Genomic DNA, 17630 nt, shown 5'->3' on the forward strand with positions numbered 1-17630 from the left:
GGGTACCAATGACTTTCCTCCCCTTGCCTGGGGTGTCAGGTGGGCTGGCCCTGAGGAGTTCACCCCAACAGAGAGGGGCCACAGAGAGAGGGGCCACAGAGAGGGAGAGAGGGGCCAGAGAGAAGGGCCACAGAGAGAGGGGCCACAGAGAGAGGGGCCAGAGAGAGGGGCCAGAGAGAGGGGCCACAGAGAGGGAGAGAGGGGCCAGAGAGAAGGGCCACAGAGAGAGGGGCCAGAGAGAAGGGCCACAGAGAGAGGGGCCACAGAGAGAGGGGCCAGAGAGAGGGGCCACAGAGAGAGGGGCCACAGAGAGAGGGGCCAGAGAGAGGGGCCACAGAGAGAGGGGCTGGTAGTAAGTGAGCAGCAGTCATGTTTTGGGAGGGATGGATGGATAGCAGCCGGGGGGGGGGGGGGGGGTCACAGAATGGGTTTCCCGAACATCCTTCTACATTCCATGACTCCTGCTCCCGGGGGCCGGTCACAGTTGTGTGTCAGCTTCACTTGGCTGGGGCTGAGGCGGTCGTAAGCAACCTTGTACTCACGATCAAACGCATCTGGAACAGAGAAGCAAGGTTAGTTTACAATCACTATTACTGATCATGATGTGGTTGTTTAAACCTACTAGGTGACCATGATGGTAGAATACCACAGAGTTACTTAGCGACCATGATGGGAGAATACCACAGAGTTACTTAGCGACCATGATGGTAGAATACAACAGAGTTACTTAGCGACCATGATGGTAGAATACAACAGAGTTACTTAGCGACCATGATGGTAATATACAACAGGGTTACTTAGCAACCATGATGGTAGAATACAACAGGGTTACTTAGCGACCATGATGGTAGAATACAACAGAGTTACTTAGCGACCATGATGGTAGAATACGACAGGGTTACTTAGCGACCATGATGGTAGAATACAACAGGGTTACTTAGCGACCATGATGGTAGAATACAACAGGGTTACTTAGCGACCATGATGGTAGAATACAACAGAGTTACTTAGCGACCATGATGGTAGAATACAACAGGGTTACTTAGCGACCATGATGGTAGAATACAACAGGGTTACTTAGCGACCATGATGGTAGAATACAACAGGGTTACTTAGCGACCATGATGGTAGAATACAACAGGGTTACTTAGCGACCATGATGGTAGAATACAACAGTGAGGAATTTAAATGTATTTTTCACCTAAATATATTAGAGGATTCTAATTAATAAAGAGGATTAATATAGTAAAAAACAACACTACAAAAACCTAAAGTCTGTAACTACACTCATTCACACCAATAAATATAAGTCTAGAGTGTTTACATTTTTTTTTCATTTGAGTTATCCTTCAAATTAATGGAAGGTCCTATCCTCCATGTCACTCCCTGACCATAGAGAGCTGTTTATTCTCTATGTTGGTTGGGGCGTGATATTGACTAAGGTGGGTCACCTAGGTGATTAATGATCTATGTTGGCCTGGTATGGTTCCCAATCAGAGGCAGCTGTTTATCGTTGTCTCTGATTGGGGATCATATTTAGGCAGCCATTTCCCCATTGTGCTTTGTGGGATTTTGTCTAGGTATAGTTGCCTGCGAGCACTACTTTGAGCTTTACGTTTTGTTTTTCCGCTTTATTTGTTTTTTCTTTCAGGTTCTCTTCCAAATAAAAAGGATGGAACCATACCACGTCGCATCTTGGTCCACTCCTTATAACGATCGTGACAGAACAACGGACCAAGCAGCGTGCCCAGGAGGAAAGCCAGGAGTGGAGGACATCCTGGACGTGGGACGAGATTATGGCAGGAGACAGAAGCCTGCCATGGAAGCAGGCGGATGCAGCGAGGGAGCAACAATGATGATACCGGGGTTCGCGGCCAAGACGGAAGCCCGAGAGGCAGCCTCAAAAATATTTTTTTTTGGGGGGGCACACGGGTTGGTTGGCGGAGCCAGGTTTTGAACCAGAGCCAACTCCCCGTACTCACCGTGGGGAGCGTGATACGTTTTTATGATATGTTTTGCATTGATACGCACTGTGTCTCCATGGCGCATTCACAGCCCGGTGCGTTCTGTGCCAACTCCTCGCACTTGTCGTGCTAAAGTGGGTTTCTGAGTAAACTGAATAGCGTGCCCAGAGTGAACTGCCTCCTACTCTGTCCCAGATGCTAATATATGCATAGTATTACTAGTATTGGATAGAAAACACTCTGAAGTTTCTAAAACTGTTTGAATGATCTCTGTGAGTATAACAGAACTCATATGGCATGCAAAAACCTGAGAAAAATCCAACCAGAAAGTGGGAAATCTGAGGTGTGTAGTTTTTCAAAGCTTGGCCTACCGAAAACACAGTGTCTATGGAGTCAAGTTGCACTTCCTAAGGCTTCCACTAGATGTCAACCGTCTTTAGAAACTTGTTTCAGGCTTCTGCTATAAAGGGGGGGCTCATGAGACCTGTTTTAGTCAGTGGTCTGGAAGAGTGTCTCAGGCTCGTGACGCACGCTCCTGACAGAGTTAGCTATCGCTCCAGTGCTTTTCTTCAGACAAAGGAATTCTCAGATTGGAACATTATTGATGTTTTATGCTAAAAACGTCCTAAAGATTGATTCCATACATCGTTTGACTTGTTTCTATGACCTGTAACTGAACTTTTTGAGTTTATGTCTGGACGAAATGCTCGCGCCTCATGAAGATGGATTACTGGGCTGAACACGCTAACAACAAGTGGCTATTTGGACGTAAATTATGGACTTTATGGAACTTTATGGAACAAATCAGTCATTTATTGTTGAACTGGGATTCCTGGGAGTGCCTTCTGATGAAGATCATCAAAGGTAAGTGAATATTTATAGTGTTATTTCTAACTTCTGTTGACTCCAAAATGGCGGATATTTCTCTGGCTGGATTGGGCTCTGAGCGTCGTTCTCAGATTATGCTTTTTCGGTAACGTTTTTTAAAAATCTGACACAGCGGTTGCATTAAGGAGAAGTCTATCTTTAATTCTGTGAATAACACTTGTATCTTTTATCAATGTTTATTATGAGTATTTCTGCAAAATCACTGGATGTTTTGGAATCAAAACATTACTGCACGTAAGGCGCCAATGTAAACTGAGATTTTTGGATATAAATATGCACATTATCGAACAAAACATACATGTATTGTGTAACATGATGTCCTATGAGTGTCATCTGATGAAGATCATCAAAGGTTAGTGATACATTTTATCTATATTTCTGCTTTTTGTGACTCCTATCTTTGGCTGGAAAAATGGCTATTATTTACATTTATTTATTATTACTATTATTATTGTTACATATTTCTAAAAAATATTTTAGATTTCCGCACACTGCCTTTTCAGCGGAATGTTGTTGAGGGGTTCCGCTAGCGGAACGCCTGTCATAGAAAGGTTATTAGCAACACTATCAACAAGGCAGGTCCTACAGGCTCTAGTTTTGTCGCACCTGGACAACTGTTCAGTTGTGTGCGGTCAATGCCCCAGGGCAGTGATTGGGGACACTGCCCTGTGTAGGGTGCCGTCTTTCGGATGGGACGTTAAACGGGTGTCCTGACTCTCTGAGGTCATTAAAAATCCCATGACACTTATCGTAAGAGTAGGGCTGTTAACCCCGGTGTCCTGGCTAAATTCCCAATCTGGCCCTCAAACCATCACGGTCACCTAATAATCCCCAGTTTACAATTGGCTCATTCATCCCCTTCCTCTCCCCTGTAACTCAGGTCGTTGGAATGTTTTCTCAGTCAACTTACCTGGTAAAATAACAGATTCATGAAAATAAAGAGGGACTTATGAAAATTACATTTCAGGGCAGCACGGCTGGCCCTTGGATGTACACAGAGAGCTAACATTAATAATATGCATGTCAATCTCTCCTGGCTGAAAGTGGAGGAGAGATTGACTTCATCACTACTTGTTTGTAAGCAGTGTTGACATGTTGAGTGTACATAGCTGTTGAGTGTACACAGCTCAGACACCCATGCATACTCCATGAGCCACCAGAGGTCTCTTCACAGTCCCCAAGCCCAGAACAGACTATGGGAGGCGTGCAGTACTAAATAGAGTCATGACTACATGGAAATCTATTCCACATCAAGTAGCTGATGCAGCAGTAGAATCAGATTTAAGAAACAGGTAAAAATACACCCTATCGAACAGCGGAAGGATTGTGAAGCAAAACACATACTGTTCACAAGGATGATGTGTTTTAGATATGTGGTATTAGAGTTGTGCCTAAGGGAACATGTTTTGAAAAGTGTTATAAAATGTAATGTCATGTAATATTTTAAATTGTATATAACTGCCTTAATGATGCTGGACCCCAGGAAGAGTAGCTGCTGCCTTGACAGGAACTAATAGGGATCCATAATAAACCCCAGGAAGAGTAGCTGCTGCCTTGGCAGGAACTAATGGGGATCCATAATAAACCCCAGGAAGGGTAGCTGCCGCCTTGGCGGGAACTAATAGGGATCCATAATAAACCCCGGGAAGAGTAGCTGCCGTCTTGGCGGGAAATAATGGGGATCCATAATAAACCTCAGGAAGAGTAGCTGCTGCATTGGCAGGAACTAATGGGGATCCATAATAAACCCCAGGAAGAGTAGCTGCTGCCTTGGCAGCAACTAATGGGGATCCATAATAAACCCCAGGAAGAGTAGCTGCTGCCTTGACAGGAACTAATGGGGATCCATAATAAACCCCAGGAAAAGTAGCTGCTGCCTTGACAGGAACTAAAGGGGATCCATAATAAACCACGGGAAGAGTAGCTGCCGTCTTGGCGGGAAATAATGGGGATCCATAATAAACCTCAGGAAGAGTAGCTGCTGCATTGGCAGGAACTAATGGGGATCCATAATAAACCCCAGGAAGAGTAGCTGCTGCCTTGGCAGGAACTAATGGGGATCCATAATAAACCCCAGGAAGAGTAGCTGCTGCATTGGCAGGAACTAATGGGGATCCATAATAAACCCCAGGAAGAGTAGCTGCCGTCTTGGCGGGAACTAATGGGGATCGATAATAAACCCCAGGAAGAGTAGTACTTCTTTGAGGAAAAGATTATGATTATTAGAAAGCAAATTACAGACTCCTCTTTAAATCTGCGTATTCCTTCAAAGCTCAGTTGTCCTGAGTCTGCACAACTCTGCCAGGACCTAGGATCAAGAGAGACGCTCAAGTGTTTTAGTACTATATCTCTTGACACAATGATGAAAATAATCATGGCCTCTAAACCTTCAAGCTGCATACTGGACCCTATTCCAACTAAACTACTGAAAGAGCTGCTTCCTGTGCTTGGCCCTCCTATGTTGAACATAATAAACGGCTCTCTATCCACCGGATGTGTACCAAACTCACTAAAAGTGGCAGTAATAAAGCCTCTCTTGAAAAGCCAAACCTTGACCCAGAAAATATAAAAAACTATCGGCCTATATCGAATCTTCCATTCCTCTCAAACATTTTAGAAAAGGCTGTTGCGCAGTAACTCACTGCCTTCCTGAAGACAAACAATGTATACGAAATGCTTCAGTCTGGTTTTAGACCCCATCATAGCACTGAGACGGCACTTGTGAAGGTGGTAAATGACATTTTAATGGCATCGGACCGAGGCTCTGCATCTGTCGTCGTGCTTTTACCTCTTGGGGATGTTATTCGAAAACATAATGTTAACTTTCACTGCTATGCGGATGACACACAGCTGTACATTTCAATGAAACATGGTGAAGCCCCAAAATTGCCCTTGCTAGAAGCATGTGTTTCAGACATAAGGAAGTGGATGGCTGCAAACGTTCTACTTTTAAACTCGGACAAAACAGAGATGCTTGTTCTAGGTCCCAAGAAACAAAGAGATCTTCTGTTGAATCTGACAATTAATCTTAATGGTTGTACAGTCGTCTCAAATAAAACTGTGAAGGACCTCGGCGTTACTCTGGACCCTGATCTCTCTTTTGAAGAACATATCAAGACCATTTCAAGGACAGCTTTTTTCCATCTACGTAACATTGCAAAAATCAGAAACTTTCTGTCCAAAAATGATGCAGAAAAATTCATCCATGCTTTTGTCACTTCTAGGTTAGACTACTGCAATGCTCTACTTTCCGGCTACCCGGATAAAGCACTAAATAAACTTGGCAGGAACTAATGGGGATCCCTAACAAACCCCAGGAAGAGTAGCTGCTGCCTTGGCAGGAACTAATGGGGATCCATAATAAACCCCAGGAAGAGTAGCTGCTGCCTTGGCAGGAACTAATGGGGATCCATAATAAACCCCAGGAAGAGTAGGTGCTGCCTTGGCAGGAACTAATGGGGATCCATAATAAACCCCAGGAAGAGTAGCTGCTGCCTTGACAGGAACTAATGGGGATCTATAATAAACCCCAGGAAGAGTAGCTTCTGCCTTGACAGGAACTAATGGGGATCCATAATAAACCCCAGGAAGAGTAGCTGCCGCCTTGGCAGGAACTAATGGGGATCCATAATAAACCCCAGGAAGAGTAGCTGCCGCCTTGGCAGGAACTAATGGGGATCCATAATAAACCCCAGGAAGAGTAGCTGCTGCCTTGGCAGGAACTAATGGGGATCCATAATAAATAGGAGCGACAGGTGGTTAGAGTGTTGGACTAGTAACCTAAAGGTTGCAAGATTCGAATCCCTGAGCTGACAAGGTGAAAAGCTGTCATTCTGCCCCTGAACAACCCACTGTTCCCTGGTAGGCAGCCATTGGAAATAAGAGTTTGTTCTTTAACTGACATTCCGAGTTAAATCAAAGTAAAAAAAATGCAAATATGTGACAAACGTGAAACATTTTTCAACGTACTTCTCTAGCTTCAGGGGACGAAGAAAGCACAGCGGGAAAAATATGGTTTCAACTCACCAATATTGATGTTGCTCTTCCCCAGAGCGGTCAACGCCAGGAAGAGGAGATCTCTGTACAGGCTCCTGTAGAATAGAGAGAGAATGGTTTGTGTGTAAATAGACAGACAAGAGGGATAACCGGCTCAGTCAGACAGGACGATTAAGGACAACATTTTACTACTCTTAACACCATTATCGCCGACGGTCAACGCCCACTGACGGTAGATTTTGTAAATCTATGTCCTGCTCCTTCCTGACTGTTTCTAAACATTAGCATTTGACACGGCTCAGTTGTCTGAATTTATCACAATAGCTAGTACTACCTTGAGGGGACAAGACAAATAAGGAGTTGGTAGCCAGGCGCTAATGTGTCTCTCTCCTCATTGAAGGAATAACGTCAGTGGATGAATGGGTAAAGGGTGATAGAAACTGTGGGTGGTAGAAACTGTGGGTGACACAATGATACAATAATATAATGGGTGATATAATGATATAATGATATAATGGGTGATATAATGATATAATGGGTGATATAATGATATAATGATATACTGGGTGATATAATGATATAACGATATAATGGGTGATATAATGATATAATGGGTGATATAATGATATAATGGGAGATATAATGATATAATGATATAATGGGTGATATAATGATATAATGGGTGATATAATGATATAATGGGTGTTATAATGATATAATAGATGATATAATGATATAATGGGTGATATAATGATATCATAGGTGATATAATGATATAATGGGTGATATAATGATATAATGGGAGATATAGTGATATAATGATATAATGGGTGATATAATGATATAGTGGGTGATATAATGATATAATGGGTGATATAATGATATAATGGGTGATATACTGATATAATGGGTGAAATAATGATATAACGGGTGACATAATGATATAATGATATAATGGATGATATAATGGTATAATGGGTGATATAATGATATAATAGGTGATATAATGATATAATGGGTGATATAATGGGTGATATAATTATATAATAGGTGATTTAATGGGTGATAGAAACTGTGGGTGATAGAAACCATGGGTGATAAAATGATATAATGGGTGATATAATGATATAATGGGTGCTATAATGATATAATGGGTGATATAATGCTATAATGATATAATGGGTGATATAATGATATAATGGGTGATATAATCATATAATGATATAATGGGTTATATACTGATATAATGGGTGATATAATGATATATATTTCTGTTTAACCTTTATTGAAAGTCAGTTAAGAACAAATTCTTAATTTCAATGACGGCCTAGGAACAGTGGGTTAACTGCCTGTTCAGGGGCAGAACGACAGATTTGTACCTTATCAGCTCGGGGGTTTGAACTTGCAACCTTCCGGTTACTATATAATGGGTGATATAATGATATAATGATATAATGGGTGATATAATTATATAATGGGTGATATAATGATATCATGGGTGATATAATGATATCATGGGTGATATCATCAACACCTCTGTTTTATAGGGCTCCATGAGAAGGACTGTTAATGGGGATGTCTCAACACCTCTGTTTTATTCAGGCTCCATGAGAAGGACTGTTAATGGGGATGTCTCAACACCTCTGTTTTATTCAGGCTCCATGAGAAGGACTGTTAATGGGGATGTCTCAACACCTCTGTTTTATTCGGGCTCCATGAGAAGGACTGTTAATGGGGATGTCTCAACACCTCTGTTTTATTCAGGCTCCATGAGAAGGACTGTTAATAGGGATGTCTCAACACCTCTGTTTTATTCAGGCTCCATGAGAAGGACTGTTAATGGGGATGTCTCAACACCTCTGTTTTATTCAGGCTCCATGAGAAGGACTGTTAATGGGGATGTCTCAACACCTCTGTTTTATAGGGCTCCATGAGAAGGACTGTTAATGGGGATGTCTCAACACCTCTGTTTTATAGGGCTCCATGAGAAGGACTGTTAATGGGGATGTCTCAACACCTCTGTTTTATAGGGCTCCATGAGAAGGACTGTTAATGGGGATGTCTCAACACCTCTGTTTTATAGGGCTCCATGAGAAGGACTGTTAATGGGGATGTCTCAACACCTCTGTTTTATTCAGGCTCCATGAGAAGGACTGTTAATGGGGATGTCTCAACACCTCTGTTTTATAGGGCTCCATGAGAAGGATTGTTAATGGGGATGTCTCAACACCTCTGTTTTATTCAGGCTCCATGAGAAGGACTGTTAATGGGGATGTCTCAACACCTCTGTTTTATAGGGCTCCATGAGAAGGACTGTTAATGGGGATGTCTCAACACCTCTGTTTTATTCAGGCTCCATGAGAAGGACTGTTAATGGGGATGTCTCAACACCTCTGTTTTATTCAGGCTCCATGAGAAGGACTGTTAATGGGGATGTCTCAACACCTCTGTTTTATTCAGGCTCCATGAGAAGGACTGTTAATGGGGATGTCTCAACACCTCTGTTTTATTCGGGCTCCATGAGAAGGACTGTTAATGGTGATGTCTCAACACCTCTGTTTTATTCGGGCTCCATGAGAAGGACTGTTAATGGGGATGTCTCAACACCTCTGTTTTATAGGGCTCCATGAGAAGGACTGTTAATGGGGATGTCTCAACACCTCTGTTTTATAGGGCTCCATGAGAAGGACTGTTAATGGGGATGTCTCAACACCTCTGTTTTATAGGGCTCCATGAGAAGGACTGTTAATGGGGATGTCTCAACACCTCTGTTTTATAGGGCTCCATGAGAAGGACTGTTAATGGGGATGTCTCAACACCTCTGTTTTATTCAGGCTCCATGAGAAGGACTGTTAATGGGGATGTCTCAACACCTCTGTTTTATAGGGCTCCATGAGAAGGACTGTTAATGGGGATGTCTCAACACCTCTGTTTTATTCAGGCTCCATGAGAAGGACTGTTAATGGGGATGTCTCAACACCTCTGTTTTATTCGGGCTCCATGAGAAGGACTGTTAATGGGGATGTCTCAACACCTCTGTTTTATAGGGCTCCATGAGAAGGACTGTTAATGGGGATGTCTCAACACCTCTGTTTTATAGGGCTCCATGAGAAGGACTGTTAATGGGGATGTCTCAACACCTCTGTTTTATTCAGGCTCCATGAGAAGGACTGTTAATGGGGATGTCTCAACACCTCTGTTTTATTCAGGCTCCATGAGAAGGACTGTTAATGGGGATGTCTCAACACCTCTGTTTTATTCGGGCTCCATGAGAAGGACTGTTAATGGGGATGTCTCAACACCTCTGTTTTATTCGGGCTCCATGAGAAGGACTGTTAATGGGGATGTCTCAACACCTCTGTTTTATTCGGGCTCCATGAGAAGGTGGACATTGTTCATGCAGTATTGCTGCATGCTGCAGTATTCAAACTTGTTTTTTGAATAACTGCTAAGTCACGCTTTTTAAAATGTTACATTGCCAGGACTTCATGTGTCTGTGTAGATGTCCTTCCCCATACCTCTGTCTGTCTGTCTGTCTGTCTGTCTGTCTGTCTGTCTGTCTGTCTGTCTGTCTGTCTGTGTGTAGATGTCCTTCCCCATACCTCTGTCTGTTGAAGCCCAGCTCTGGTCCCAGCAGCTGTAGGATCTGACTCATGGGCTGGTAGACATCCCCCTTCTGGATGTTCCTCACTGCAACCTGTAGGACCTCAGAGGAGAAGAGATGGTCCTGGGGCTGGCCCTCCTCATACACCGTTCCACTGGCTGAGGGGAGAGAGACTAGAGACAGACAGCAGGGACACAGAGTTAGCACCTAGACAGGGACTGAGACAGGAGGGGTCAGACTTTACAGAGAGACAGGAGGGGTCAGACTCTACAGAGAGACAGGAGGGATCAGACTCTACAGAGAGACAGGAGGGGTCAGACTCTACAGAGAGACAGGAGGGGTCAGACTCTACAGAGAGACAGGGACAGAGACAGGAGGGGTCAGACTCTACAGAGAGACAGGAGGGGTCACACTCTACAGAGAGACAGGAGGGGTCAGACTCTACAGAGAGACAGGAGGGGTTAGACTCTACAGAGAGAGAGGAGGGGTCAGACTCTACAGAGAGACAGGAGGGGTCAGACTCTACAGAGAGACAGGAGGGGTTAGACTCTACAGAGAGACAGGAGGGGTTAGACTCTACAGAGAGACAGGAGGGGTCAGACTCTACAGAGAGACAGGAGGGGTCAGACTCTACAGAGAGACAGGAGGGGTCAGACTCTACAGAGAGACAGGGACAGAGACAGGAGGGGTCAGACTCTAAAGAGAGACAGGAGGGGTCAGACTCTACAGAGAGACAGGAGGGGTCAGACTCTACAGAGAGACAGGAGGGGTCAGACTCTACAGAGAGACAGGAGGGGTCAGACTCTACAGAGAGACAGGAGGGGTTAGACTCTACAGAGAGACAGGAGGGGTCAGACTCTACAGAGAGACAGGAGGGGTCAGACTCTACAGAGAGACAGGAGGGGTCAGACTCTACAGAGAGACAGGAGGGGTCAGACTCTACAGAGAGACAGGGACAGAGACAGGAGGGGTCAGACTCTAAAGAGAGACAGGAGGGGTCAGACTCTACAGAGAGACAGGAGGGGTCAGACTCTACAGATAGACAGGAGGGGTCAGACTCTACAGAGAGACAGGAGGGGTCAGACTCTACAGAGAGACAGGAGGGGTTAGACTCTACAGAGAGACAGGAGGGATCAGACTCTACAGAGAGACAGGAGGGGTTAGACTCTACAGAGAGACAGGAGGGGTCAGACTCTACAGAGAGACAGGAGGGGTCAGACTCTACAGAGAGACAGGAGGGGTCAGACTCTACAGAGAGACAGGAGAGGTCAGACTCTACAGAGAGACAGGAGGGGTTAGACTCTACAGTGAGACAGGAGGGGTTAGACTCTACAGAGAGACAGGAGGGGTAAGACTCTACAGAGAGACAGGGACAGGAGGGGTCAGACTCTACAGAGAGACAGGAGGGGTCAGACTCTACAGAGAGACAGGAGGGGTTAGACTCTACAGTGAGACAGGAGGGGTTAGACTCTACAGAGAGACAGGAGGGGTCAGACTCTACAGAGATACAGGGACAGGAGGGGTCAGACTCTGCATAGAGACAGGAGGGGTCAGACTCTACAGAGAGACAGGAGGGGTTAGACTCTACAGTGAGACAGGAGGGGTTAGACTCTACAGAGAGACAGGAGGGGTCAGACTCTACAGAGATACAGGGACAGGAGGGGTCAGACTCTACAGAGAGACAGGAGGGGTTAGACTCTACAGAGAGACAGGGACAGGAGGGGTCAGACTCTACAGAGAGACAGGGACAGGAGGGGTCAGACTCTACAGAGAGACAGGGACAGGAGGGGTCAGACTCTACAGAGAGACAGGAGGGGTCAGACTCTACAGAGAGACAGGAGGGGTCAGACGCTACAGAGAGACAGGGACAGGAGGGGTCAGACTCTACAGAGAGACAGGGGGGGTCAGACTCTACAGAGAGACAGGAGGGGTTAGACTCTACAGCGAGACAGGAGGGGTTAGACTCTACAGAGAGACAGGGGCAGGAGGGGTCAGACTCTACAGAGAGACAGGGGGGGTCAGACTCTACAGAGAGACATGGGGGGTCAGACTCTACAGAGAGACAGGTGGGGTCAGACTCTACAGAGAGACAGGGACAGAGACAGGAGGGGTCAGACTCTACAGAGAGACAGGAGGGGTCAGACTCTACAGAGAGACAGGGGGGGTCAGACTCTACAGAGAGACAGGAGGGGTCAGACTCTACAGAGAGACAGGAGGGGTTAGACTCTACAGAGAGACAGGGGGGGTCAGACTCTACATAGAGACAGGAGGGGTCAGACTCAACAGAGAGACAGGGGTGGTCAGACTCTACAGAGAGACAGGAGGGGTCAGACTCTACAGAGAGACAGGAGGGGTTAGACTCTACAGAGAGACAGGAGGGGTCAGACTCTACAGAGAGACAGGGGGGGTCAGACTCTACATAGAGACAGGAGGGGTCAGACTTTACAGAGAGACAGGGACAGGAGGGGTCAGACTCTACAGAGAGACAGGAGGGGTCAGACTCTACAGAGAGACAGGTGGGGTCAGACTCTACATAGAGACAGGAGGGGTCAGACTCTACAGAGAGACAGGAGGGGTCAGACTCTACAGAGAGACAGGAGGGGTCAGACTCTACAGAGAGACAGGAGGGGTTAGACTCTACAGAGAGACAGGAGGGATCAGACTCTACATAGAGACAGGAGGGGTCAGACTCTACAGAGAGACAGGGACAGGAGGGGTCAGACTCTACAGAGAGACAGGGACAGGAGCAAGAGTGTAAAGAACGTCACGCTTCTTGCCTAGCAAGTACCATTTCCGCCTGATTCAGCTCAGACTGAGACTACTCAATCACATGGCTTCAGCTCAGACTGAGGGGGGCATTTACACCCATCATGCTATTGAAAAAGACCGGGAGGTCCGTGGTGCGACGCACAATTGGCCTAGCCTCGTCCGGGTTAGGGAAGGCTTGGCCGGTAGGGATATCCTTGTCTCATCGCGCACCAGCGACTCCTGTGCACGCTAACCAAGGTCGCCAGGTGCACGGTGTTTCCTCCAACACATTGGTGCGGCTGGCTTCCCGGGTTGGATGCGTGCTGTGTTAAGAAGCAGTGCGGCTTGGTTGGGTTGTGTATCGGAGGACGCATGACTTTCAACCTTCATCTCCCCTGAGCCCATACGGGAGTTGTAGCGATGAGACAATATAGTAGCTTCTAAAACAACTGGATACCACGAAATTGGGGAGAAAAGGGCTCAAATTAAAAAAAATAAAAAAAAAGATCAACAATTCAGGCAGTTTCACAGATCTGCTACAGGAACAGGAAGTAATGTCCCCACTTACCATGTCTCCTATCATTGTCACAGTGATTAGACTAGAGAGAACAGGAAGTAATATCCCCACTTACCATGTTTCCTATCACTGTCACAGTGATTCAACTACACATTTACAAAGTTTGGAAAATCACTTTATAAATCCGATCCATTGTGATGACTTACAGTGTGCGTGCCAGAGCATGTATAGGGCCTGGACAGAGTCCTGGTGGAGTGACGGGTTGTCCCACAGGATGCGAACCAGGACATGTTTACTGTCCTCTGAAGACACGCTCTGGGCTGGGACCTGACAGGAGAGAGAACACAAATCACTGTCTCTTCTGTTTCAATGACAACTGCTCCGATCCGGCTTGAAGAACCATGTAAAAGACAACTCATACGCGTTCTGTAAGTCGCCCTAGGTCCAACAACAAACGCCCTAGGTACAACAACAAACACCATAGGTCCAACAACAAACGCCCTAGGTCCAACAACAAACACCATAGGTCCAACAACAAACGCCCTAGGCCCAACAACAAACACCATAGGTCCAACAACAAACGCCCTAGGCCCAACAACAAACGCCCTAGGTCCAACAACAAACGCCCTAGGTCCAACAACAAACGCCCTAGGTCCAACAACAAACGCCCTAGGTCCAACAACAAACGCCCTAGGTACAACAACAAACACCATAGGTCCAACAACAAACGCCCTAGGCCCAACAACAAACGCCGTAGGTCCAACAACAAACGCCCTAGGCCCAACAACAAACGCCCTAGGTCCAACAACAAACGCCCTAGGTCCAACAACAAACACCCTAGGTCCAACAACAAACGCCCTAGGTACAACAACAAATGCCCTAGGAACAACAACAAACGCCCTAGGTCCAACAACAAACGCCCTAGGTCCAGCAACAAACGCCCTAGGAACAACAACAAACGCCCTAGGTCCAACAACAAACGCCCTAGGTCCAGCAACAAACGCCCTAGGTCCAACAACAAACGCCCTAGGTCCAACAACAAATGCCCTAGGTCCAACAACAAACGCCCTAGGTCCAACAACAAACGCCCTAGGTCCAACAACAAACGCCCTAGGTACAACAACAAATGCCCTAGGAACAACAACAAACGCCCTAGGTCCAACAACAAACGCCCTAGGAACAACAACAAACGCCCTAGGAACAACAACAAATGCCCTAGGAACAACAAACGCCCTAGGTCCAACAACAAATGCCCTAGGAACAACAACAAACGCCCTAGGTCCAACAACAAACGCCCCAGGTCCAACAACAAACGCCCTAGGTACAACAACAAATGCCCTAGGAACAACAACAAACGCCCTAGGTCCAACAACAAACGCCCTAGGAACAACAACAAACGCCCTAGGAACAACAACAAATGCCCTAGGAACAACAAACGCCCTAGGTCCAACAACAAACGCCCTAGGCCCAACAACAAACGCCCTAGGTCCAACAACAAACGCCCTAGGTCCAACAACAAACGCCCTAGGTCCAACAACAAACGCCCTAGGTCCAACAACAAACGCCCTAGGTCCAACAACAAACACCATAGGAACAACAACAAACGCCCTAGGAACAACAACAAACGCCCTAGGTCCAACAACAAATGCCCTAGGTCCAACAACAAACGCCCTAGGTCCAAGAACAAACACCCTAGGTCCAACAACAAATGCCCTAGGAACAACAACAAACGCCCTAGGAACAACAACAAACGCCCTAGGCCCAACAACAAACGCCCTAGGTCCAACAACAAACGCCCTAGGAACAACAACAAACTCCCTAGGAACAACAACAAACGCCATAGGAACAACAACAAACTCCCTAGGAACAACAACAAACGCCATAGGAACAACAACAAACTCCCTAGGAACAACAACAAACGCCATAGGAACAACAACAAACTCCCTAGGAACAACAACAAACGCCCTAGGAACAACAACAAACGCCCTAGGAACAACAACAAACTCCCTAGGAACAACAACAAAAGCCATAGGTCCCTGTTTAAAGGGACAATGTATAAATAACGTACGTTCACGTTCAGTGTAGTTTAACATACGGGTACATTCAGAGTAGTGTAATTTATGGGTACATTCAGAGTAGTGTAATTTATGGGTACGTTCAGTGTAGTGTACCTACCTGCGGTACGTGTCCCTGGCTGCAGTGCTGGGAGGTCAGTATGAGACCGGGCAGATGAGAGGGGAGTTCCAGTCTGCGGTAGCACCACACCAGGTTCCAGAATACGATAGGGTGCTGGTCCACGATGCTGGGAGAACTGATCACCTGGTCCCCCTCATTACCCAGCAGAGACTCTAGCTCTTTCCACAGAACCAAGGGACTCAGGTAGGGAACCGTCACCGGGGCTGGGGGAGATGGGGATGGGGTTGGGGTTGGAGAACTACTCACTGGGGAACTACGAGTTGTAGTTGAGGCAGGGGATGGGGGAGAGGCTGGAGGTGGGGGAGAGGTTGGAGGTGGGGCTGAGGTTGGAGATGGGGCTGAGATTGGATCTGAAGTTGTGCCTGGGACAGGGTCCTGTGGACACCCAGCTACACCCTCAGTGTCCTGTTGCTCTGCTGCTGGAGCTGTGGTTGACTGGGGTGTCAGTGCTCCAGCTGCAGTCTCAGGGTTGGCTGAGGCAGCCGTGTCCTCTCCTAAAGGTTGGTGACTCTCGTCACTGGTCCTAAAGAGACAAACATGTACGGGATCTGAGTTGTGTGTACCAGTGGTGGAAAGTACTTAAGTTAAAATACTTTTTTGTCACGCCCTGATCTGTTTCACCTGTCCTTGTCTCCACTCCCCTCCAGGTGTCGCCCATCTTCTCCATTATCCCCAGTGTATTTATACCTGTGTTCTCTGTCTGTTGCCAGTTCGTTTTGTTTCGTCAAGCCTACCAGCGTTTTTCCCGTTCCCCTGTCTTTCTCTAGTCCCGGTTTTCTAGTTTTCCCAGTTTTTGACCATTCTGCCTGCCCTGACCCTGAGCCTACCTGCCCTGACCCTGAACCTACCTGCCCTGAACCTGAGCCTACCAGCCCTGACCCTGAGCCTACCTGCCCTGACCCTGAGCCTACCTGCCCTGACCCTGAACCTACCTGCCCTGACCCTGAGCCTACCTGCCCTGACCCTGAGCCTACCTGCCCTGACCCTGAACCTACCTGCCGTTCTGTACCTTTTGGACTATGCTCTGGACTGCTGACCTCTGTCTGCCCTTGACCCTTGCATTTTGTTACATTACAGCCTACAATTTATTAAATCGTCCCCCCCCCCCCCTCATCAATCAACACACAATACCCCATAATGACATCACAATACCCCATAGTGACATCACAATACCCCATAATGACATCACAATACCCCATAACTTTAAGTATTCAGACCCTTTACTCAATACTTTGTTGAAGCACGTTTGGCAGCAATTTCAGCATCAAGTCTTCTTGAATATGACGCTACAAGCTTGGCACACCTGTATTTGGGGAGTTTCTCTCATTCTCCTCTGCAGATCCTCTTAAACACTGTCAGGTTGGATTTTGATATTTTACTATCACATTCGCTGCTGTTACTGTCTATTATCTATCCTGTTGTCTAGTCACTTTACCCCTCCCCATATGTACATGTATACCTCAATTATCTTGTACCCCAGCACAATTATCTTGTACCCCAGCACAATTATCTTGTACCCCAGCACAATTATCTTGTACCCCAGCACATCGACTTGGTACTGATATCCTGTGTATATAGCCAAGTTATCTTTAGTCATTGTGTATTTGTTCTCTTTGCGTTGTTGGGAAGTAAGGCCTGTCAGTCAGCATAATGTGTCGTACTGTGTGTGTGTGTGTGTGTCGTAGTGTGCGTGTCGTAGTGTGTGTGTTGTAGTGTG

The 17630-nt window shown here is 46.4% G+C and overlaps 1 protein-coding gene across 1 annotated transcript in view; it reads right to left on the reverse strand.

The window, feature by feature from the left end:
• Positions 1 to 269: 269 nt before the first annotated feature.
• The window catches only part of LOC139406288 (DENN/MADD domain containing 4A), a 97834-nt gene continuing 80473 nt past the window's right edge, over positions 270 to 17630 (reverse strand). The window contains exons 27-31 of the mRNA XM_071148745.1: positions 15893 to 16436; positions 13924 to 14044; positions 10451 to 10625; positions 6879 to 6943; positions 270 to 554 (exon numbers count right to left, since the gene is read on the reverse strand). Of these exons, the coding sequence (XP_071004846.1) occupies positions 418 to 554; positions 6879 to 6943; positions 10451 to 10625; positions 13924 to 14044; positions 15893 to 16436 (1042 nt within the window). The 3' untranslated portion in view covers positions 270 to 417. The remainder of the gene's footprint in view (positions 555 to 6878; positions 6944 to 10450; positions 10626 to 13923; positions 14045 to 15892; positions 16437 to 17630) is intronic.

The sequence above is a fragment of the Oncorhynchus clarkii genome, chromosome 4, assembly GCF_045791955.1.
Source record: "Oncorhynchus clarkii lewisi isolate Uvic-CL-2024 chromosome 4, UVic_Ocla_1.0, whole genome shotgun sequence".
Taxonomy (NCBI): Eukaryota; Metazoa; Chordata; class Actinopteri; order Salmoniformes; family Salmonidae; genus Oncorhynchus; species Oncorhynchus clarkii.